The 27,190-nt window shown below is 33.3% G+C and overlaps 2 protein-coding genes across 2 annotated transcripts; one reads left to right on the top strand and one right to left on the bottom strand.

The window, feature by feature from the left end:
* Positions 1–10,496: 10,496 nt before the first annotated feature.
* LOC133785799 (uncharacterized) lies at positions 10,497–11,546 on the bottom strand. The gene is made up of 3 exons (XM_062225015.1): positions 11,128–11,546; positions 10,789–11,045; positions 10,497–10,654 (listed from the first exon to the last, which is right to left on the bottom strand). The coding sequence occupies exons 1-3, from the start codon at positions 11,544–11,546 to the stop codon at positions 10,497–10,499; spliced, it is 834 nt and encodes a 277-aa protein (XP_062080999.1).
* A 6,951-nt stretch (positions 11,547–18,497) lies between these two features.
* Positions 18,498–19,245, top strand: LOC133782885 (large ribosomal subunit protein eL39). The gene is made up of 3 exons (XM_062222325.1): positions 18,498–18,656; positions 18,766–18,869; positions 18,987–19,245. Exons 1-3 carry the CDS (start codon positions 18,654–18,656, stop codon positions 19,033–19,035), a joined length of 156 nt encoding a protein of 51 aa, XP_062078309.1. The 5' UTR covers positions 18,498–18,653; the 3' UTR covers positions 19,036–19,245.
* The last annotated feature ends 7,945 nt before the right edge of the window (positions 19,246–27,190 follow it).

Genomic DNA, 27,190 nt, shown 5'->3' with positions numbered 1-27,190 from the left:
ATTGGACTTCTCTCCTCGGACCAAGGTGGTCCGAGCCATCACTTACACCTCCTTGGACCAAAATGGTCCAAGGTACCTCCTCTATGAGCATGTCCGATCGGACATAGCTCTCTTTTTCAACCAAAGCTCGATCGAGCATAGTTATCTCCTTGGTCCGAAATGGTCCAAGGTAAACTTTTCCTCACCTCATTCAAGCCCAAGTGCACTTCTTCCACATCATACCCGATCGGTCACTATGTGGCCTTTTCCTTTGAGTAAAACTTGAGTCTTAGTCATTCTCTTTGAACTCATTCGAGCCAAGCTTAACAAGAGGTCCCCTAAGCTTAGGTCCGATCGGACCTACCGCTTTTATATCTTGAACCAAAATTTATACCTCCCCTTCAATTTCTTGGACTTGGCACCAATTGAATTCTAAGGATATTTAAACTGAGGTCTGAGCCAAGCAACCCCCAGTCAAAATACTCTCTTCGATCGGGCGTATTGTATTGACTATCTGTCCAATTCCTTAAGTGACATATTGGGCCATTATTAAGCCAGATCACCTCACTGAGTCATGCCATGTGTCAATTTTATTGCCACGTCATTCTTTTCAAAATTTTGGGATAACACCGGCTGTTAAAAATTTCACTCGAACTATTCACAGTATTGTAAAGTAAGACTTTCGTCCAATTTTGTCTAACATAGCTAATGACATGTTGACGTGACTCTTTATTTACTGATGTGTCTTAACCACGTCAATGCCACATGTGTATTTTTTTTAAAATAATTTAAAATTATTAAACATCTCTTTTATGATAAAAAAAATAATAAATTTAAAATAAATTACAATTTATAAAAAAAAAGTTAATTTTGTAAGATTTTATTTAATTCAAATTATTTTTAGTGTAATGATTTATTTAAAATTTATTAATTTTTAATAAAAAATGAGTTTTTTAATATTTTTAAAATCACATATGTGACGCTGATGCGATCAAGACATATCAGCATGAAAAAAGTCACGCCAGAATATTGTTAGCTACATTTGATAAAATTAGACGGAAGTCCTACTTTGTAACATTGTGAATAGTTTAGGTGAGTTATTAATGGCTCAAATAATCAGTGTACACGATAATATATAAGTCATGGGCGGCAAAAATCATAAATTGATTATATACACTAACTAAATCAATCGTCAATTTTCCTGTTCCACTAATTATATTTTTCCACCTCCATTTAAAATACTATATTAATTAGCTTTGTTTGTCTTTATTTATTTATATATTTTTTAACTAAAAAAATATCAACTCCTCTCTCTTTCTCATTTTGGTACCATTACTTTCTCACCACCCTCGATCCACGTCGTTGTTGTGAAAATTATATCACAACCAATAATAAAATATGCAAATTGAATGAGATACTTCACATATTAGACACGAAAACACAATCCAAGTGAGTTTTAACATAACATCGGATAAAAAGAAAAGAACATCCTCATATCATAATTGAACAATCAATAATTTGAAGAAACAAAAGGAGTGCATACAAACACATATCAATGAACTCGAGAACCGAACTGAAATTAAAAGCAAAGCAAAACAAATGATTTAAATTAATTACAATTATATGAAGCTAAGACGTCCACTCAAAAAAAATATCTTACCTTCGACACTACATCAGAACACCAAAGAGTTATTCTACATACAAATGCTATATGCCTATAAAGCTATTCTACATATATATAAATGTCTATACTTAGAGTGAGATTTTCTTTTTCTACCTACAAACCACCCATAAAAACTTTTCTTCCCTAAGAAAAGTATATCAATCATAAGAAGTTGCAAAATCCTTACCAATTATGGATGGGAAATTTTAGACAGTATGTTCAATAACATACTTAATTTTTTTAAAATGCCAACATAATATACTTTCCCAAATATATGCCATTTTAAAATTTTGGACAAAAACACCCCTACTATTAGGATATTAGTTTACCCTTGTGTATAGTTATCCTTAACTATGGTTAGTTATACTAACATTTTTCCCTTACTGAATATATATGTACTCTTTCAGCTTTTGTAATAATATATACAAGAAATTATTTCTCTCTCTCTCTGAATATATTTCCTAATATGGTATCAACCAGAAATCGATCTCAAACCAATTCTTGAACCCTTCCTTCTCCTTCGCTTCTCCCATGACACGAACAAGAAACAGACCTCAACAAGAGCAACCTTCCTCCTCCATAGATTCCGACATGCTGCCTCCCTCTCAGGCGCCGACTGCTACTGGACAGAGGACCAATTTGGTTGCTTCCGACCCTCCTCTGCGTGATCGACCTGCTCAAGAAGATGCCAACAATCCCTACTTCATGGGCACTGGAGACCACCTAGGTCTGATCTCAGCTTCTCCACCTCTCACGGACACCAATTTTCAACAGTGGGCTCGTGACTTCAAGATCTCCGTGGGTGCAAAGAACAAAACTGGCTTCCTCACTGGAACCATTCCTCAATCCTCTTCTAATCACCATTTGTTTGATCCCTGGAGCAGATGTAATCAAATGGTTATGTCTTGGATTATTCACTCAGTTTCCCCAGAAATCAAGAGCAGTATCATCTATCTTGATTCCGCTGCTGCAATGTGGACTGAGTTAAACACAAGATTCAATCAAGGAAATGTGCCTCGCATCTTTGATCTTCGGACATCCCTCATATCGCTTCATCAAGGAGATGATTCCGTTAGCGCCTATTTCACTAAACTAAAAGCAATTTGGGATGAGATTAATGAACTCCGACCAAGAACGCCATGTACTTGTGCTGCTGCCACTGATAGTCTTGAGCTACAGAATCTTGAGCAAGTTTTGCAATTCTTACGGGATTGAATGAGTCCTACCATGCCGTCCGATCTCAGATTCTTCTTCTTGATCCTTTTCCCTCTATTTCTAAAGTTTTTTCCACCATTGTGCAAGAAGATAGACAGAGGAAGACAAGGCCATCGGCTACCACCAATCTCATTGCTGCCTCTACTTCCAACCCACCGTCACTTCCGCCATCAAGAACAAAGAAGATGAGGCTTACTTGCTCTTACTGTCAAAAGCCGGGACACCTCAAAGAAAAATGCTACTTCATCCATGGTTTTCCCCTTGGATATGGCACCAAAAATGTCAACAATAAGCCTGCTGTCCATCCAGCTACTGCCTCTGCTTTATCTTCTCCTGAACTGGGCAGTCAAGCAGCTATACAGAATTTAATTGCTATGCTCAGCACTCAGCTTCAACAAGCCCATACTCCTAAGGCCGAGACACAACCTGTGATCTCCAATTTTTCTGGTAACTTTGTATCTCTTTCTCATGATTATTGGGTTATTGACAGTGGTGCTACTCAACATGTTAGTTGCAATTTCCAGTTTTTTACATCTTTTTCTAACTTCACAATAGCCTCTTATCTTACTTTGCCGAATGGTTTGAGAATAAAAGTGTGTAAATCTGGTACTGTAAAAATAAACAACAATCTGACCCTGAATAATGTCTTATATGTCCCAGATTTTCAATTAAACTTAATATATGTACCTGCCTTGTTATACACTCACAATCGCACTCTTTCTTTTTCTCAAACTCACTGTCTAATACAGGACACATCACAGAACAAGATGCTTGGGATTGCTAAGCGCATAGGACACTTGTACCTAGTGCAACAAGACAAGACTCTTTTACCTTCTTGTTATTTTGTACATTCTAAGAACTCTTGTAATAATGTCCATACTTGGCATACACGGTTAGGACATCCTTCTATGAAAGTTACCAACAAATTGAATAAAATTTTACATTTTCCAGCTTCTTCAAATCATAATGTCCCTTGTCATGTATGTCATTTAGCTAAACAAAAGAAATTGCCTTTTGACTCTCATAATAATATGGCTCCTAATGCTTTTGATTTAGTACATATGGATATTTGGGGTTCTTACTCCATTTCTACATTGGAAGGATATAAATATTTCCTCACTATTGTTGATGATCATACTAGATTTACTTGGGTCTATATGTTGAAATGCAAATCTGATGTTCAAACTATTATCCCACAGTTTTATTCTTATGTTCTCACTCACTTTTCTCTTCCCATAAAAGTCATACGATCGGATAATGCTAAAGAACTCAATCTTAGTTCTTTTTATGCAACAAAAGGCATTCATTTATATCATTCTTGTGTTGAGCATCCTCAACAAAACTCTGTTGTTGAGCGCAAGCATCAACATATACTCAATGTAGCTCAGGCTTTAGCTATACAGTCCAAATTACCTCTATCATATTGGAATCACTTTATTACTAATGTTGTCTATCTTCTCAATAAAACGCCATCTGCACTCTTAAATTTTAGATCATCTTTTGAACTTTTATATGCTAAAATTCCCTCTTATGATCATCTTCGGAATAATGGTTGTCTTGCCCATGCATGTACTATTGATAGTAAACGATACAAGTTTACTCCTAGATCTTGTGCTTGTATATTTATAGGCTACCCCCCAGGTATGAAAGAATACACTCTACTTGATATAGCTACTAACCAAATTTTTCATTCAAGAGATGTCATTTTTTATGAGCATATATTTCCTTTGACTCAACCAAGTTCTAGTGATACTTTTGACTCTGTTTTTGGCGGCAACCAATCCTCTCTAAATTCCAATAACGAGAATATGATCTCGACCCCTGCTAGCACATCCATTGAGCAGCCACTCACTACTTCTAAAGTTGGCCGCCCACTTAATCGACCATCACATCTCAAGGATTGCATATGTGAGTATTCTACTGCTCACCCTTTAACTAATTTCATATCCTATGACAAGTTTCGTCCATTTTTTCGAAAATGCTATACTTGCTGCCCATACCTTGGTCGAACCTACTAGCTACACACAAGCCTCCAAGTTTCATGAATGGCAATTAGCAATGCAAAATGAGCTTGTTGCCCTCATTGCCAATAACACTTGGAACATTTTTTCCCTTCCTCATGGCCATAATATCATTGGCAACAAATGGGTATACAAAATAAAATATAAGTCCAATGGTGATGTTGAAAGATACAAGGCACGTCTAGTTGCCAAAGGATATACTCAACAACAAGGTATAGACTACTTTGAAACTTTTGCACCCGTTGCAAAATTCAATACTTTAAGAGTATTCCTAGCCCTAGCTGCCTTAAATAATTGGAAACTACACCAATTGGACATAAATAATGCTTTCTTACATGGTGATTTAGATGAAGAGGTTTACATGAAACTTCCTCAAGGCTATCAACCTAAGGGGGAGCTCCCACTAAATCATGTTTGTAAGCTTAACAAAAGCCTTTATGGTCTCAAACAAGCATCAAGACAATGGTATGCTAAACTTAGTACCACTTTGCTCCAAGAAGGTTTTACTCAATCACATTCCGATCATTCACTTTTTATTAGGACTAATGCTAATAATTTTTTAGCTGTCTTGATTTATGTTGATGATATAGTCCTAGCAAGTAATAATGATCTTGATGTCGATGATTTCAAGCACAGATTAAACTCCAAGTTTAAACTTAAAGATCTTGGACCATTACGTTTTTTTCTTGGCCTTGAAATAGGTCGGGCTTCTAATGGTATTTCTGTCTCTCAAAGACCCTTTGTTCTACAATTATTGCATGAAACAGGTTCTTTAGGTGCCAAACCTTCTTTAACTCCTATGGAACCTAATATTAAGTTGAGCAAAGATGATGGAGAGTTACTAACCGATCCTACTTCATACAGGAGTTAAATTGGTAAATTGATTTATCTAACCATTACAAGACCAGATATTTCTTATGCTGTGAACAGGTTAAGCCAATTTTTACAAGAGCCTAGACAACCTCATTATAAGGATGCTCAAAAACTCCTCCAATATCTCAAAGGCAATCCTGCTCAAGGCTTATTTTTTCACTCAGCTACATGTTCACACTCCAACAATATTGCTGCCACAAATCTTTCAGCATCTATTTTTCAGCTCAAAGCTTTTTCAGATGCCGATTGGGCTACTTGTCCGGATACAAGACGTTCCATCACTGGCTACTGCATCTATTTGGGAAAATCTCTTGTGTCTTGGAAATCTAAAAAGCAAACCACAGTATCAAGGTCTTCTGTGGAGGCTGAATACCATGCTATGGCCAACACAACTTGTGAACTACTATGGTTACTTGGTTTGCTAAAGGATTTCGGGAGTCAACATACACAACCAACTGTCATGTACTGTGACAACACCGCTGCCTTGCACATCTCAGAGAACCTCGTCTTCCACGAACGTACCAAGCATGTTGAAATAGATTGCCACATTGTTCGTCAGCAAGTTCAAAATGGCCAACTGAAACTTCTTCATGTCCCATCACAAGATAACTTAGCTGCTATACTCACAAAACCCCTCTTTCCTACTCATTTTCAAAACTTATTAAACAAGATGAGTCTTACAAATATGTACACTTCCTCTTGAGGGGGAGTATTAGGATATTAGTTTACCCTTGTGTATAGTTATCCTTAACTATGGTTAGTTATACTAACCTTTTTCCCTTACTGAATATATATGTACTCTTTCAACTTTTGTAATAATATATACAAGAAATTATTTCTCTCTCTCTCTCTTTGAATATATTTCCTAATACCTACCACTAACGAGACCCCTCACCTTCTCTCTTCCTAGCCAAACTCTTCCCTCTTCCCAGCCAAACTCTCTCATTATTTTCTCTCAGTTCACATTCTCACCATCTCTCTCAGGCGAAGCTCTCTCTCTCCTCACAGCCGCCGTCTTCTCCATCGCCAGCCACGGTAAGGTAAGACATTCGGTTGTCATGTGGTTTTTTTTTTTAAAAATTTGAATCGTAATGTATAAATCGATGAAATGGTTTGATTGTTAATCTTTATTTTGCAAAAAATGTAGCTTAAAATGGGTTTTATTCTATGTGCATCATTTTTACAGAAGATTATGTTTAAATTCTGCAAAAATTTTGTGGGTTGATGTTCTTTCGATTCCACATCAATGCTCCATCGATGACATATAGTGCGCAATCGATGCTCCATCGATTCTCCATCGATGGTATATCGATGCCATGTCGATTCTTTCATAATCGATGGTTTATCGATACTACATCGATGCATAATCGATGCTGAAGTATAATCAATGGTATATCGATGCCACATCGATGCCATATCGATGTTGAACATATATGGCATCGATTCTACATCGATACACCATCGATATCACATCGAAAATAACATCTAAATTAGATGTTCGCCTCAGCATCGACATGGCATCGATGTACCATCGACATGGCATCGATGTATCATCGACATGCTGCATCGATGTACCATCGAAATGCCATCGATGGTTTATGGATGCCACATCGATGCCATATCGATGTTGAACATATATGGCATCGATTCCATGCTCCATCGATGCTATTTCGATGGTACATCGATTCTATTTCGATGACAACAACAGATTGAGTATTTTTTATAAATTCAATTAATTCTCTTTTTTTTGTGTGGATATTTTGCAGATGCCACCCAAACGTATCCCACCGCTTGATATCCCTATGGAGGATCATTATGTCGGTCGTATGACCTATAGGGGTTCCGGGAGGTTAACAAAATTGAAGAAAAGATTTGAGGAGCATGGATTGTTGGGGAGGGTGAATGAGTCTGTTTTTGGACCATTCTTCACTGCCCCTCCCTTTTCGTTCTCTGGGGCATTGGTGCACACACTGCTTTTGTAGAAGGTCAAGTCTCCGCATGGCGATGAGGTGCACTTCTTGATGGGCCCAAACTTATGTAAGTTTGGGGTGCACGAGTTTGCCATTATCACCGGCCTGAGCTGCTCCTGTCCACCACTTGCCATTGACATTGAACCTCACATTACTTCCTCCCGCCTAGTTGATACATATTTCAGTGTGGAACCCGAGAAAGACATTCGATTCAGTATGTTGGAATGAGCTTTTAGTATGTGCGATGTACCTGATGATTTGTACAAGCTCGGTTTGGTTTACTTTGTGGAGGGGATACTATTGGGTGCTGAGAATGACAATGCTATTTGGCGAGATTCATTGTCGATGGTCAAGGATTTAGATTATTTTGAGAAGTATCCATGGGGATCCCTTTCATTCAATACAACTGTGAAACAATTTAATAGAGATATGAATGCGATTGGTGCTACAATACCAGGTAAGAAGGCAAAGAATATCATTGAGGTGGAGTCTTCTAAGGGTTTTAAGGTGGAGGCAAAGTACACTTGCAAGGGGTATCCACCAGCCTTGTAATATTGGGCATACGAGACGATTCTTGATTTACAAAAGGAACACGCCAAGCCCTGTGGATTCAAGTTCCCTAGGATGCTACAGTGGGAGAGCATGGGCCAGCCAAAGCATTTGCATTTGAAGGATGTACTTGCGAGGAGACATGTAAGTTATAATACATTTAAATAATTCAAGAAATTTTGAATTATACTAATCAACTTATGTCGGTTCTAATTTGATTGTTTTGTTTCCATTACAGTTGTCATGCATTTCTATCCTAAGGCCTCGACCAAATGAGCGAGACTTCTTTGATGCCATATATCAGAGGACAGAGGGGGATGCTCCTAGGTATGCGATGCTGCAGAATATGATCTAGCCTGAACCAGAGGATGGAAGACCTTACGATCCTGAGGCAGAGGCTGCTGCGGTGGCTGAGATAGCCGTTGAGGCTGGCATATTTGTGGAGGTTTCCCTGACAGAGTCTGCTCCAGATACTAGTGCAGAACCTACTTCTGCTCCTGCTCCTGGGGCTTATGAGGAGGTGTTAGGTGAGATAGCCAGACTATCGGGTGCAGTGGATGATGTTAAGGCCACTCTAGGTATTGTCCTTAAAAATCAAGAAGTCATATTAGAGAAGCTGGCAACACTAGGTGGTATACCTACTCCTGCACATACTCATGCACCCACTCCAACAGATGATGTAGAGTACGACATTCTCCCCTCATGTTACGAGCCTTATGTTGGAGAAGTCACACCTTCTCAGCCAGTACAGACGGTCTTAGGTACGACTAATCCATGAGTTTTTGTTTTGTTTTAAAGAGATTAGATACTAATTGCTCCTTTACAACTAAGCACACTAGACAGAGACCAGTAAGGTACGAGGACTATACTCCAGCAGCCAAGAAACCAAAGTTCAAGGACCCAGTTACGATCCTTCCTTTAAAGGTGTTGGATCAAGATATGTTGACAACTTTTAACTGATGGGTACTCGGTGAGATTGACAACAGCAAACCGAGGAAGTTGGAATGTTGTGATGGGACCCTTGTTTGGTTCTTGAAGTTGAAGGTGGCAAAATAATGGTTGGCAGAAACTGTAAGTCTCTTATGTTTGTTAGAACATTTATCTCATTTTAACAATCCACTATTCCTTAACGTTACTCTATTTATTTGCAGCATCTCGATGCTGCGAATTATCTTATACGGAGACGTCTTTTTGAGTTGCCAAAGACGTACCCTATGAAAGCCACCGTACTTGATCTATCATTTGCACAATATATTCCTGCCAGATATGAGGAATTCAAGAAAAATGGCAGGACTTACCAATGGGACTCGGAAATTCTTGATTTCTTGAAAGGAGATGCTAAAAAGTACAAGAAGCCTTGGGGTGATTGCAACGAGGTTTACTTCCACTAGTGCATGGAAAATCGGCACTGGGTCCTTTGCGAAATAAATTTCGCTGATTGGATGATCACTGTATTTGACTCAGATCATTCTCACTTTAGCCATAATAAGTTGTCTGAGTTGATCGAGCCTTGGACTAGGATGCTTCCATCTTTACTCAACGCTTCTGGTATGTTTAAAGGACACCCCAAGTTGAAAGTAGCTAGACCGAAGATCACCGTTCCAAACTTTGATTGGCGGCGCATGTCCACTGATATTGTCCCACAGTCTAGAACCAGGTAGACGTACTAAATTCAGATTTTCAATACTGTTCTCCTTTAATTTTCAATACACTCACAATAAAGATTTCTTGGTTTCAGCGGAGATTGCGGCGTATTCGCCATCAAACACTTGGAGTTCATTCTTGGAGACATTGCCTTATCATATGCCATCGAGGACAACATTCAGTACTTCAGGGATAAATTATGCATCGACATTTTTTATGAGAATGTGTACCCTTGATGTTAGAACATTTATTTTGATTTCGATGACACACAATAGTATATTTCTCCTTAGTATTGTATATAAAAAATGTTGTTTCGAGTAACAAAGTCCATTAATACACAAATATAAATAGTAACAAAGTCCATTAATACACAAATAAAAAGAGTAACAAAGTCCATCAATACACAAATAAAAAGAGTAACAAAGACCATTCGTACCCAAATAAAAAGTTTAACATTGATGCCATAAATTTCAAACATGAACTTTACAAGTTGCCCTATTATGGCCTAGACCTCCACAAGTGCTGCACTTGCGTTGAACAACCAATTTATCTCCATTGGAAGGATGGCGTTTCGTCTTAGGCCTACCTTGTTTCTTCTTTGGACGACCAACCGAGTTTTTCTGCGCAGGTGTTCTCACTTTTATTGTCATAATCATGTGGAACAATCCACTCTTCCTCATTACCAGTAGGATATATAGATTCTGTGTAAGAGGACCTCAATGTCTCAACTTTATAGTAATCTGAACACAACGAATAAAAGTTCACCCCTCGCTTAAGGGATCCAGATAGTGCATGAGCACATGGGATACCAACAATCTGAACACGCCGCATGTGCATGTCTTATTCAGGAGGTTGACTTCACCATTCAGCTCACCATCTAACACATGGAACTCATGCCTCCCTATTGCATAAGGAATCAAGAATCGAGCTTTCTCAGCCATATCCACCAAAATTTTCTCATAGGTCGGTGCAAGAGTTGTAGTTGTCTTCTCGCTAGTTTCTCTTCTATCACAGAACCAGGACTGTAGTGTGAAGCGAATAAATTCGACGAATGTAGTTATCGGAAAGCTCCTAGCGTCCCGGGTCTTATTGTTGAAACTTTCAGCGTAATTGCTTGTCATTATATTATACCTAGTATCCAAGAAAACTAAAATTTAATAGTAACATACATTTAGAAGATTTCATAAATTAAAATCAATTCACAATGACATACCTATTTCCAGGAAAGTAAGCACGGGACCACATATCAAAACCCATGCCTTCTAGGTATTGAGCAATGGCTGGGTCTTTTGATTTGATTTTTTCGAAGTTAGCGTGGAACTCGAATTTCCTAAAAGCATATGCCGCATTATACATCAACACATGACAATGATCAGTCTTGAATTTAGCAACCACATTCATACTAATGTGGTGGTAGCAAGCACCGTGATAGGCATCGGGGAAAATAGTTTCCAAGGCATGTGTAATACTTGTATGCCTGTCAGATACAAACGTCAGGTCCTCGACTTCCCCAATCGCTTCCTTTAGCTTTGACATGAAATACTTCCAAGAATCATGATTCTCACTATCCACAATACCAAATGCAACTGGATATAGATGGTTATTTGCATCCAGCGCGACTGCACATAACATCTGCCTACCATATTTTGTCTTTAAAAAAGTACTGTCCACACATAACACAGGATGACATGTACTAAACCTTCTTCTACTAACTCCGAGTGAGAAAAAGCAATATTTGAATCGATCTTCCTCAGTGACAAAATCTGTCAACGTCTTTCTGTTGAAGCATGAACAGGTACGATGGTAACTTCTGGTAGGATGCTTTCAGTGTCCCTCTGACATAAAAAAGAGCCTTCTCTCGGCATATCCAAGCTTTTCCATATGACAACTCAATGCCATAATCATTCTTAATGTCCTCTCTTATGTTGTTTACCATGTATGCATTCGATCCAGTCTGATATTTTTTCTTTATGCAATGACCAATAACCCAAGGTGCAGCTTGGCGATGGCCTTTATGTCGGAGGTCAAGTGAGCAAGTGTGTTTGTTGGTGAAACAAGTTATCTCGAACATATCAAATTTAGGAATTCTCTTCCCCCTCAATCTCCACCCACAATCAGGATCCTTGCAAGTGATATACCAAACTTCAGTACCTGACTTCTTCACCACAAACTCGAAGTTCTGCTTCATTGCATACAAGTGTGCCTTCTTCTTCAACTCTAACTTGTTCTCAAAAACTTTCCCAACTTCTATTACTCACAACTCACCCCAGATAACGTGGGGATAACATAAGAGGGGCATGGGATATCTTCAATAGTATACGTTGGAGAACTCCATCTATTTCCATCATCTTGTGTAGTTGGACGACTGCTCTCTGAGCCAGCAGTCCTCCGTCCTTGGCTTTCTTGAAGACTTGGCAATGATCGTAAATTTAAATTATCTACTTGAACCACATGTAGCATCGACAACTGATCCTCTAAGTTATCATTATAACTACTGTACCCCTCAACTCTTTCATCATCATCACCAAAAAGGGAAACTGGATTGTCATTGACATAAGGCTCATACTCATACCCATCATCATGCAGGAGATTTGTTGGGGGAAAAAAGTTTCATTATGACTAGGACCTCCCATGCATACACTTGGCCCAGGAGCTGTTTGTGGAACAGCCGTGCATGATTGATTATGATTTTCAATATTAACACTCGCTCTAGGAGATGGATCAATAAGAGCAATGTTCTTTGCAATCGAACTAACGCATAAAGGAACCTGATGTTTTAAGGACTTTGAATTTTCAAGAATAAGAGCACTAACTCCTTCATCATCTGTGATTTCAATGGGATCTACGCTAAAATCATTGCATGTAAACGACACTTCCAACTTTAAGTCAAACAATGACCTATCCACTTTCAACTTTGAATACAATTTCTCCAATAATTCTATGTAACCAACATCAATTGGTACATGTATTATAGTATTCAAACCAGCTTTGAAATTCCATTTTTATCCTTTATGCTCCCAAACACCGTTGTAAGAAACAATTATATTAACTCTGGAACCTGCAAATTTACAAAAAAAAAAAACATAAGAAAATTATAAAAATAAAGTGTAATCTATGAAGAATCAATGGTAAATCGATGATGAATTGATGCCTATGAAAATTTGTATTGTAGTTCAAAATCGATGTCACATCGATGACATTTCGATGCATCATCGATGCTGGTGGTTGCCATTTCGATGCGATACCATTTCGATGCCACATCGATGCCTTATCGGCGCTGAACCAAATAAACATATAGGCATCGATACATCATCGATACTAACATCGAAATTAGATATTCGCCTTAGTATCGAAATGGCATCGATGTACCATCGAAATGCCATCGATGCTGATGGTTGCCCTATGTATGCGATTCAATTTCGATGGTATATCGATGCCATATCGACGCTGAACCAAATAAACATATATGGCATCGATTCAACATCGATACACCATCAATATTACATCGATACTAACATCGAAATTAGATAATTCGCCTCAGTATCGAAATGGCATCAATGTACCATTGAAATGCCATCGATGCTGATGGTTGCCCTATGTATGCGATTCAATTTCGATGGTATATCGATGCCACATCGATGCCATATCGACGTTGAACCAAATCAACATATATGACATTGATTCAACATCGATACACCATCGATATTACATCGAAAATATCATCTAATTTAGATGTTCGCCTCAGTATCGAAATGGCATCGATGTACCATCGAAATGGAATCGATGTACCATCGATTTTGGAATGACTCCCATATAATCCCAGATCCGAAGAACAATTCAAAAATTGCAGAAAAAAAATACAAACTCAACTGCGGAACAGTTCGAATCTAATATCTAACCATGACATTTCATATTCACAAGTAGATTAATGAAATGATACTTACCCATGATTTTTTCTTTTAAAAAACGTCAAGAAACTTCCAATCCGTTCCACCTCCGAGTTGTGAAAAAATGGTTGTAAATGAGGGATGCGAGAAAGAGATAGAGAGAAAAAATGTGTGAAGTGTTAAATTTGAGTGAGGAGGGTATTTTTGTCCAAAATATAAGAGGGGACATATTATGGGGAGAATTTTTATGTTGGCATTTAAAAAAAATTAAATATGTTATGATGCATTATGGGTAAAATTTCCCTTATGGATTACAATGTTAATGTTAGACATCAAATTCAAAGAGCATGCATACAAAAGAGTCATTGTCAACCAAAAATCATAATTTTCAAAATATAAAATCTATATATATATAAATGAGAGCTTCAAGGAGATGATGTGGCACTCTAAAACCACTCCAAACTATTTTTTCTATTTTCTCCTTTAATCTAATTTTTTTATTCATTTTTATTATTAATTATTTAAACTTTATTTGTTAAAATATTTAAATAAGATATTTTTTTTAATTAAATACCTAATAAACTAACAAAAATTTATAAATAAATATATATATAAATGAGAGCTTCAAAAATATTACGTGGCACTCTAAAATCTCTTCAAACTACTATTTCTATTTTCTCATTTAATCTAATTTTTTTATTCATTTTCTATTTTCTAAAATATCTTAACAATTGAAAATATCAATATATATACATATTAATTTGATTAAAAATTTATTTAGTTAAATATCTTAACTACTTATTTATTGATTTTCTCATTTAATTTAATTTTTTTATTCATTTTCTATTTTCTAAAATATCTTAACAATTGAAAATATCAATATATATACATATTATGTAATAATTTTCGATTATCTATAGATCTATTTTTCTTATTATATATAGATTATGTTTTTTTATTCCAAAGTGAAACCCTTCAACAAATGTAACAGAATTAACCAAATTAATACACATACTTATAAATACATTGATTCTAATATAGTCATACGTAAGTAGTTATCCAATAATAATAGCATGAAAGAGGTATCAATGAGAATTGTCACATATGGTTTAACTAAACATTTATCACAATTAGATTTTATTATATTATTATATCATTTTATAATTAACATTTTACAATCTAAAGTATCTAATTTTTTATTTTCTTTAATATTTTATTAATTTTTTCAGTTTTTACCCATAAAAGTATGCCGTTACAAAATAATATGTTGCTTTTGCAGGCAGTTCTCTTCCTTAGAAAGAGAACTACCTTGATATTGGTAAGAACATATAATACCTGAATATTAATGAGAATCAAAATTTATTATCGGGTGTTGAATCGCTTGATGCTGTCATTTTTATTTAAAATTCTAATTATTATTATTTTCACTAAAGAAAGTAAACTTTGAGTATATCGATTTACACTGTATATATGAATTTTAAAGAACCCACGTACCAAATTTTCAAATTTTCTTTTCGCTATGTAATTCAGTAAATATTAAATCTATATCTTTATATCTATATCTATATATAAAGGAGAGTTCGAGGAGATTATGTGAGACTCTAAAATTTATTCAAAGCACTATTTCTATTTTCTCATTTAATCTAATTTTTATTCATTTTCTATTTTCTAAAATATCTTAACAATTAAAAATATTAATATATATATATACATATTAATTTAATTTACTTAAATATCCTAACTACTTAATCATTGAAAAATACTAAAAAAAATTTAATTAAAAATTACATAATAGTTTTTGGTTATCTATATATCTATTTTTCTGATTATATTATAATTATGTTTTTTATTCAAAAGTGAATAGTTTTACAAAATATTATAATTATTATCATCAATCATCAATATTTATAATTGTATTTTTCTCTTATTTGATATTTTACTAAACTTGTGAAAATAAGATATTACTAATGACATTATTTGGATTTGTGATTTGTTTTCACTATAATAAATAAATATTTTATAGATTGTAATTTTAGTGGACATTCCCGCAGCAACAAAAGATGCGGAGGTTGATGTGAAACACGAAAAATTCTTTTTAGAAATAAGGAACACATTATGAATGAAAAATAATATTACTAAAAATAAAATAATGCACAACAACAAAAATAATAAATGTTTATTTAAATTATTTATGTTTTTTTTAATTTAAATGTAATAGTTTTACAGAAATATATATTAACAACATGTATAATTTAATTTAAATTTGATTTATTTCAACGATGTATATTTTGAATTTAAATTTGATTAGATATTTCATTACAACAACTATTTAATTAAATTATAAATATAAGTAAACAATTTTTTTTTCTCATTTTTTATATTACTTTTTTAATTTATAGCTATTAATTTATTAAGGAATTTTTTTATCTATTTTGTTTGTTATCTTTTTTCTCATTTTTATTTTAATAAAAATTATAATAGATAAAAATATCTACATATAATAATAATAATAATAATAAAATCTATCTATTTATATTTGAACTTATTTGACAAAATACAGGATCCAAATGTTAACTTTTAACAATAAAATATTCAAACGGGTAATCAACCAAATTATACGTGATTCAAATAATCTATTTTTACATTCCTATTTTTTAATTTTTGACAAAACATAAGGTCCACAAGTTAATTTTTTAAAAAAATAATGGTCAAAATTGGTAAACAACTAAAATACAAGGTTCAAAATGGTGTGAACCCTTATAGAAAATATATATAAATAATTTTTAACCTTTTGAATAAATATATGATCCACATGTTAATTTTTAAAAATAAACAATCAAAATGAGTAATCGGCCAAAATATAGTGTTCAAATAATTGATTTATCTATTTCTATTTTGATATTTTGACAAAACTTGAGGTCTACAAGTTAATTTATAAAAATAAAAGTTCTAATGGGTGATCGACTAAAATACAAGGTTCAAAATAATGTGAACCCTTACAGAAAACAAAAATTATATAAATATATAATTTAATTTTCATAAGAAGTTTAAACATTTTAAATAAATACATGGTCCAAAGGTTAATTTTTAAAAATAAAGACTTCAAACAAGTAATTGGCCGAAATAAATCTTACACAAAATATAAATTTTCTTATACATAATTTAGACTTTTTATAAAAGAACTACGCAAAGCGTATAATAATAATAAATAAAAGTAAATGTACAACAAGCTTTTTGAATTTTGTTTTCAGTACTTTAAAATTTGTCAGAATTTTTTAAAAATCTACAGGAGGTTCGCTATACAATAACAGTGAACACCATCATGAAATAAAAAATTATGGTCAAGATGTCTTCACGTGTCTATATAAAGAACATGTTGTATGAGTATGGTCAAAATGAATCACCACCCCACAGTCTCCCAAAAAATATTTTAAAATATATATGTTTTAATATTACAAAAGACTGCGCGGAGCGCGGTTATATTTTCTAGTATATATATAAATGAGAGCTTCAAGGAGATGATGTGACACTCTAAAATTACTCAAAACTATTTTTTTTCTATTTTCTCATTTAATCTAATTTTTTTATTCATTTTTATTAATAAGGAGATGATGTGTCATTCTAAAATTACTCCAAACTATTTTTTCTATTTTCTCTTTTAATCTATTTTTTTTATTCATTTTTATTAATAATTATTTAAACTTTATATTTTTAGATATTTAAATAAGATATTTTTTGAATTAAATACCTAATGAACTAACAAAAAATAAAATAATAAAAAAAAACTACAAATATATACTACATAATATACTAATAAAATAACATTTTTGAAGCGGTATATAAAAGACTATCCAAACGAGTAATCAATATTTTGATAAAACATAAGGTCTACGAGTTAATTTTAAAAAATAAAGGGTCCAAACGGGTAATCGACTAAAATACAAAGTTCAAAATAGTGTGTATATATAATTTACTTTCTATAAAGAATTTTTAACACTTTAAATAAATACATAGTCCAAAGGTTAATTTTTAAAAATAAAGAGTCAAAACAAGTAATCGGCCAAAGTATAGTGTTCAGATAACCAATCTATCTATTCCTATTTTTAACATCTTGACAAAAGTTGAGGTCCACAAGTTAATTTTTAAAAATAAAGACCCCAACGAGTAATCGGCTAAAATTCAATGTTCAAAATGATGTGAACCCTTACAAAAAAACATAAATTATATATAATTTAATTTTTATAAAGAATTTTTAACCTTTTGAATAAATATATGGTCCAAATGTTAATTTATAAAAATAAAGGATCAAAACGAGTAATCGGCCAAAATACAATGTTCAAATAATCGATTTATTCAATCTTATATTTAACTTTTTGACAAAACACGAGTTCTAAAAATTAATTTTTTAATAATTACAAAAGACTGCGCGAAACACGGTTATGTTTTCTAGTTTAGAGAATAATTAAAATACTTACTTGCATTACAAGTTACTCCAATCATACACGGCTTGGCAAGTTAGTCTTTGAATTTTTATTTTTTATAAATTGCTCTCCAAACCGCCATCGTGAATTTTTATACACGGTTTGACAAGTTACTTTTTAAAATTAAGTTGTTGAATTGCTACCAAAAAAAAGGAAAAAAAAAAGCAACAATTTTAAAAACGACACTCTGGGAGCGACAAAAAACTTGTTGACGAATAAAAAATAAAAAACGACTAAATGTATTAGAAACGACGTTGAAATAAATCAGCGGCCACCACAAGAAAACACTTTGGCCACAACAACAAGTAGGGTTTTTCATTGCCTAGGGTTTCTTCTGCTTCCTCGCTAGCCAGCCACAGACCTCAGCGAAGATGGTAAATCTCTCTCACCCTTTTGGACTTAGCTCTGGTTATACTCGTTCAAGTTCTTGAAATTCGCCTTTTCATTGTTCTAATCTTATCTATTTACGCTCCTGTATTTCAGCCGTCCCACAAGACTTTCAGAATCAAGAAGAAGCTGGCCAAGAAGATGCGCCAGAACAGGCCGATTCCTCACTGGATCCGGTTGAGGACCGACAATACCATTAGGTTTGAATCAAAGCTTTTCTTTATGGACAATACGAAATTTGTTTGTATATTTCTAATAATTCACTTTTTTGATCGAAGCTGTTTAATTTTACCTGATCTGATTGCTTTCTCGTTCAGGTACAATGCCAAGCGCAGACACTGGCGCCGCACCAAGCTCGGATTCTAAGGTGGATGGCCTTTCAATTTTAAGTCTATTTTAGTTCTTAGTTCATTTGGAGAAGAGAGACTTGGAACTGTTTATTTAGTTAATGGGTTAACTCCAGCGGAGTTCTTTAGCAAGATTTTGGCCTTATTGTTGTTTGTTTTACAGTTTATTTGATGTTTCAAGTTATGGATTTGACTTATATTTTTCTTAATATGTTCTTGTTTTGACACATTTATTCGTCTTCCCAAGCGTATTTATCCAGGTCTTTTTCTGATTGAATGCATTATGTTCGTCTTGGTAATCCTAATCACCACAAATGGGTGGTTCATATGAATGGTAGCAGAGCACATATATTGATTAGCAGTGTTTTATAGAAGTTGATTAAGTTAAATATCTTAGTAGTTTTTGGAGTTGAGATAATCTTAGATGGTGATTGTTGGTGTTTTCCCTTTCTATGTAATCTTAGTTGTGAGCCTCATTCATCTCATCATTGTTTGTCGTCTCACTTTTGTTAGTAGTTGTCAAGATATATTGTCTGTGCTCATGGCTCTTGGAACATTGGTTAGTTTAAGACATAGGTTTAGCGTTCTTTGGAATATGTAAAAGTAAATACATCGATAAATTTTGAAGTTTCTGTTGTAGGCACTAGGTTGTGTCCGATTTCTTAGTAGGGTAGAGCTTGAGCTTGAGTGAGTGATAAGAGTATGCTTTGAGGTCATTTTTAGCTGTTGTGAATAAAAATGTTTAGAATGGCTGGTCAATGGTTTTGTGTTCAGTGGACGACCCAGTTTGAAAATGTTCAATGGCTGATTTAGTTGCATTTTATTCATACATGTTTGGCTGTCAGATTTCTTACTCACCCCCGGATGTTGCCATCGTTATTTCCTATCAATTTTTTTTAGGGGAGGGATTCCAGGAAAACCAAAATGAGGAGCTCCCTGTTATCAGTTTTTGTCGGTTCATATATTAAAATTATTCAATTGCCACTGCAATTTCAACTTAGTCGATAATAAGGGGCAGCCATTTATTGAAATGTATTATGTGATTCGTTTTCTGCAGTCGCTTCCTGTATTGAGTGGTAGAGTGGAAGACTATTTTGCTTAGGTAATCTCTCGGCGAGTGTTCTCTTCTCATTTTTTCACTCATTTGAAAAAAAAAATTAAAAAAAAGTCTAATTTTCTAGATCCTAACTTTTTATGTGTATTCTTGTAAAGAGCATAGAAGAATGTTTAGCACTGTCCCAGTATTAGCCATGCCTAAATAAAGAAACAATCTAAATAATACAGAGAACACAATGTTTAAAACAAACATTTTACAAGTAAACATATTGTACCTATTTGTTGTGTTTTTATAAATTATGAAATTGGAGCCAGGAATTTATTTTTTTTATTTTGTTATTTTTATAGTAGAATAACTTTACTTTTCAAAATTAGAGGAATTCTATTTCAATGCAATGCATAATATTTTTTTTATATTCATATTAAAATTTTCTTAATTATTATACCAATTCCTTCTTCTGTTTTCACTATTCCGAAAGAGTGGTTTTATAAATTAACATCTGAATTATTATATCGTTACAAAACTTCCCCTATGCCACTTGATGACTTTAGCCTTGTGTAAACAAATTAAAAAAAAAATTCTCTTCCTCTTTTTATTTTAAAAGAGAATATTTATTGAATGGTTTATAGAGTCGTACAGATCTCATAAAGAGATGACCAAACAAACGGTAAGCCACGTCGATTGCAACATGGGAGTACAACTATTCAAAAATAATTATTTCCAACCAAGGAACAGCCAATAGGAAAGGGTCATGACCTAAGTAGGAAACCACGACCAAAGGAGGCACGCCTTTGAAACATCTAACAATATAGCAACGACACTCCAACTTAAGCGTTCCAACTTGTCTCGGCGACCCTCCAATCATGGAAGCAAAACTAGGGCCAAATCAAATAAAAAAAGTACAAGCCAAAGTCCTAAAGACATGGTGATATATATATTACTTGTATTGTATTATGAAGATCAACTCAAATCAACTCACTAAAGTTTTAGTGAGGTAGAACACCACCCTGTTTTCTACACAAATTCTCAAAATATGTGTAAGCCTATGTACGAAACAATGGCTCCATTTTCAAAGAAAAACACCTCAAATTATGAGTATCAGTAAATAAAATCATGTACTTAAAATTCATATGCCGCCAAATATATTAGACGGTGGAGTAATTAATATTTGATAATAGTCACTTAAATAGTCATGTCTCTCTTTTGGTTAACTATTTTTAACCTGTTATGTTAATGAATTCTAAAATTACCACTTCATTTTGCATTCCTACTTAGATAATCCCTGCGTTTGTTATTTGCCGAATACTTTTGCAAATACGATCACTTTACTCTTAATAATATACTTAAAATTTATTTATTATTAAAAAATTGGATAAATCAATTTTAATTTTAGTAAGTTTATAAAAACAATGATAATATTGTTATATATTGGGAAATAACCGCATATATTATTTTTTACATGATTTTTCTATATTTATGGTATTAATTAAGTTATTATACTTTTATATATGCAATAATTCATTTATACGGTAATCCACTTTTTCATATTCCATAATTACGGTTTCTTAGTCATCACCTCCATTTCTCTACTCTCTCTCCCACAATCAAACATTTGTATTGGTTTACCAATTTTATAGGAACTAGAACATGACAATATTCTTTTAGAGAATCATTTTTTTTTATCTGTTTACTTCATTTATTTATACACTTCTATTAAATAAGAAAAAAGAATAAGATAAATTCAATGTCCTTCTAGTGGTGTTTTCCTTGCTCACCAAAATAAAATTTATATATATATATATATAAATTATGATTACTCCATATAGATTATGTGATTAATATTACTGCACTAGACTATAATAAGTTAATTTATGATCCAGGTATCAAAGAAAACCAAACAACAACTATATACACTTGGAGGAAATTTATTGGTTTCGCACCTGTACTTCATTTCATATTTTGTGATGACATTTATGAATGTTGAGTGATTTTATTTTTAATTTTTCAAGTTTTTCGTTCACAAGATTATAAGAGAATTTTTTCAGGCTCTTCATGGTAAGTTTCTCATTTCTCACTCACCCTTTTGTTTTGTCTGTCATGTTATGATTCAAATTATTGATTGGAGATGTGTGAAATCCTTGCCTAAAACTTTAGTTTGTTCAGTAACAAAAATTAGTATCAGATTCGTAAAAAGTATTCCCTATGAGTCTATTTTGGATAGTTCGCCTAACATAGCATTGGAGGAAGCTATGCAAACTTGGTTAACACTGTAAAAGCAATGAATATGATAGTGGTGGTGTTTTAGTGAATTTTAGTTTTTTGTATTAAATAATTTAAGTTACTTGATAGTTTTTTTATGTTTTCCTTTATTGTTGTAATGATCAATTTGTTTCTTTTTATTAAAAAAAGTTCTTGTTGATATATTTAAATTAATATTCCCAATCTAAGATCTCACATGTAACTCCGTGCAACTCAATGCAACCAATGATAACTTAAAAAAACTCATATGCTGACTTCATTCTCAAGCAACTCACTGCAAGCTCAAATACAAGCTCAATGCAACTCCATGCAACCTAAAGAAACTCTCAACAAACTTATTTGTAAATTTCATCATTGTGCAACTAATGCACAACACACTACAACTAAAATGCAAATACAATACAGCTTAAAGCAACCCACTACATTCTGAAAAGAAACCCAATGCAACTTAAACAAAATTAATATTCTAATTTGATCCTTATGCAACTCATGCAACCTCAAATTCAAGCAAACGTAACTGATTGCAACCTTATGCAACCTTATTTTCCCAATCTGAAAACTCATATGCAACTCAATGCAACCAATGACGACTTTAAAAAAAAATCATATGCTCATTTCATTCTTATGCAACTGAAGCAGCCTCAAATGTAAGCTCAATGCAACTTAAAAAAAATGATATGTTAATTTCATTCTTTTGCAACTCATGCAACCTCAAATGAAAGTAAATTCAACAAACTATAACCTCAAATGCAAGTCAATGCAACTTAATACAATCCACTGCAAGCTCAAATGCAAGACCATGCATTCCTAATGCAACCCCATGTGGATGGCAACGTTTGCACCTTCTACAACCTAAACAACTTTAAAAACAACTCATTTGCAAAATTTATCCTTATGCAAATAATGCAACCCACTACAACCTCAAATGCAACCTCATGCAACCAATGGCAACTTAAAAAATCTCACATGTTAATTTCATTCTTATGCAACTCAAGAAACTCACTGCAACCTGAAATGCAAGCCCAATACAACTTCATGCAACCTAAAACAAAAAATTTATTTGCAAATTTTATCCTTGTGCAACTGATGCAACCCATTTCAATCTCAAATGTAAGCCTACTTTATCTAAAGCAACCCACTACGATCTCCAATGCAATCCAATGCAACTTTAAAAAACTAATATGCTAATTTCATCCTTATGCAACTCTTGAATCCACTGACCTCAAATGCAAGCCATTGCAACCAACTGCAACCTTAAATGCACGTTCTCACTTCTCTCTCTTGTTTTCTCTTTCTCACAAGCCTCTTCTCTTCCTATTTCCTTTGTCACACTCTCTATTCTTTTCCCATTTCCTTTGTCCCATACACTCTCATTTCCCATTTCCTCGGCCATCATCCACGACGTGTATAAACTTAAAGATGGGGTCATTAAGCTTCGTCTCTGTAGCAAGAAGTTCAGTTGGGTAAATTAAGTTACATTTATGATACTTTTAAATCAAAATTAGCAATCTGAAATGTGATATGCAACTAAATACAACTATATGCAACCATGACCGCTTAAAAAAAGTTATAAGCCAATTTTATCATTTTGCAACTCTTGCAACCTATTGCAACATCAAATGCAGCCCAATGCAACCTAAATTTACACAAGTCAATACATGCAATCCAATCCAACTCGGTTCATATGTCAAATACAAGTCCAATGCAACCCATGCACCTCAAATGCAACTAAAACAATTAATAAAAAATTAAAGCTGCTTAAGCAACTTTGTATGCAATTAAAGCAACTTATAAATTATTCTTTCCAAATTAACTTTACAAAGGTTGCACATTAGGTTTCAAAGGATCAACAAAGACTGCAGACGTTACAATGAAGGTTCTAGAGGTTACATTGCAACAAATGTTGCACACCAATAGCTACCTCAAATAGAAAATATTTTAAAATAGGTTGTAACAAGGGTTCCATTGGTTGCATATCAATAACTACCTCAAAGGATATAAATGTTTCAATAGAGGTTGCATAGGTTGTAGAGATTTTAAAAGAGGTTGCATAGTTTTGCAAATGTTGCAACACAAGTTGCAGATATTTTTAAATATGTTGCAACCTCAAATAAAAGCACATGAAACCCACTGCAACATTAAATGGATGCAAGCCAAATGCATCATAAATCAACCTTAAAATGCAAGCCCAATGCAAGTGAAAGCATTCTAAAGGAACCCACTACCACCTCAAATACAAGTTCATGCAACTCATGACAACATAAAAACTCATATTTTAATTTCATTATCAAGCAACTCATGCAACCTACTATAATGCAACTCTCTGCAACCTCAAATGCAAGCCCATGCAACCTAGAACAACACATGGAAACACATGCAAGCCTATGCAATTCCAATGCAATCCCATGCAATTTCAAATGCAACCTAAAAGAATCCAACTCATCTAACCCATTGTAACCTTAAATGCAAGCCCAATGGAACCTAAAATAACCTCACATGCAAGTCCATGCATCCCTATACAACCTTAAAGGTTGTAGATTTTGTGACAGAGATTGTAAATGTGGCAAGATAAGTTGAAAATGTTTCAAAAGTAGTTGCAACAAAGGTTGAAGAGGTTGAATACGTTGCAACAACCCCATACAACCTCAATTCAACCCATTTTTCCCAATCTAAAAAGTCATATGCAACCCCAAACAACTCAATGCAACCTAAAGTACCTAAAACAACGTAAAGAACCCAATGTAACCTAAAGCAACCCACTACAACTCACACAAGTTAAATTAAACCCAATGCAACATAAAACAACTTTCAAAACTCATTTGCAATTTTCATCATTCACATGCAATCCACTGCAACCACAAATGTAAACCAATGGAGCCCACTACAACCTCAAATACAAATATATGCAACTGAATGCAACACATTGTAACTTCAAATACAAGCCCAATACAACATGCAACTTTTGAAAATTCATTTATAAATTTCATCTATGCAACCTAAAGCAACTCACTGCAATCTCAAATGCAAGTCCATGCAACCAAACGCAACTCGTGGCAACTTGAAATTTCATATACTAATTTCATCTTTATGCAACTCATGCAACCTCATATGCAACCTTAATTCAACCTAAAATGTAAGCCCATGCAACCCCAAACAACAGTCAAACTAATTTATACATGATAAAAGAATCTCAAAAATCAACTTAATGTTTCATGTGTCAAATGCAAGTCCAATGCAACTTCAAATGCAACTCAATCCATGTCCATCAGTTATATAAAACGCATGCAACCTAATGCAACTTTTGCAACCCAATTTATGTGTCAAATGTAAGTCACATGCAACTCAATGCAATTAAAAAAAAACAAGTTATACGTGCTATGAAACTAGTGCAACTTAAAAAATCACATTTGCAAATTAAAGTTGTAGATGTTGCAATAGATGTTACAAATATTGCATATAGTGTTGCAGATGTTGCAACAAAGGTTGTAGAGGTTGTATATGTCACAACAAAGGTTGCATACAATAACATCTTTAAAAACTCATATGCAAATTTTAACATGTTACGCAACTATGACAACCTTATTTTGTAAATTAATCATGTTTATGCAACCTAATACAACTTAAATAAAAAAAATTCATATACAAATTTTAAGGAACATAATTTGAAACAATTGCAACATAAAAAAATATCATTTACAACTAAAGCAACTTATAATAATATTAGCTAATCTTTATTATTTTATAATTTTATATTTCTAATATTGCTGCTAACTACCTGAAATAATATTCAAGATATACTAATTAAATTACAATAAAATGATGTTCGTATAAATTAAAATTTGGAGGCTAATCTTAAATAAATTGAATGATGCATGTAGTAGTGGCATACAGTACCAAAAACTGTGGAAATTGTATATATATATATGTACACTTGATTATAAATATATAAATATATATTTTTAGCATGATCGTATTTTAAATAAAGAGAGAGCATTTAAAATATATATGTATATTATTTGTAGACTTATAGTTTATGTCGTCAGGCGATTGTCCTGCAAGTAAAGAATAGAGTGCATAAGTGCAAAACGTAAATTTGGGAAGAAAACTTTAAAATATATACTTATGTGATAAATCTTTAATCACCGTAAAAATGAAACAAAAGTTTCTCACAAACATATTAATGAAGTTATGCACGTTTTATTAATTTTATTTAAAAAAAATTATTAATTATTTTTATTATGTTTTGTATGATTGTCATATACATTTTAAATAAATAAATAATATTATATATAAAAGAATGATATAAACATATTAAAAGAAAAATTAAATGAAAATATTGTCTATGATTTATATCTTTAATATTTGAATATGTATAAGAAGAAAATGCATTATCATTTTGGACTTTGTGTTTTGTCTCGTTATCTGTTTGGAACCTGTATTTTGTAAAATGATTTTGAAATTTCGTATTTTAATATTACCAAGTGATTTGAAATAAACAACTTAATTAAATGCAAAATATTGATTAAGATGTTTAGACAGATTTTAGTTTTGTTAACACTACTTATGCAATTGTTTAAACAGAAACAAGAAAACAGGTAAAAATTCAACAAACGAGAATTTTTACGTGGTTTAAAAATACTTTCAGATAACCTACATCCATGGGGCCGCGCCCAGAGAATAAAAAAATTAGTAAAGAAATAATGTGTACAAAAGTATTGACTTAAACAATGTAAGACTCCCTCTTAAGTTATTGCCGCAATCTTGTTGTAACCTTCTCTACAAATCTGATTTTGATGAAACGCTGATTCTCTTGAACTCCCTTCAAAGAATAGTGAGTGCTCACTTCCTCCCGAAGTGA

This window comes from Humulus lupulus, chromosome 6 (genome assembly GCF_963169125.1).
Source record: "Humulus lupulus chromosome 6, drHumLupu1.1, whole genome shotgun sequence".
Classification (NCBI taxonomy): Eukaryota; Viridiplantae; Streptophyta; class Magnoliopsida; order Rosales; family Cannabaceae; genus Humulus; species Humulus lupulus.
Note: the sequence above shows the minus strand (reverse complement) of the source record. Positions and strands in the feature narration are given on the sequence as shown.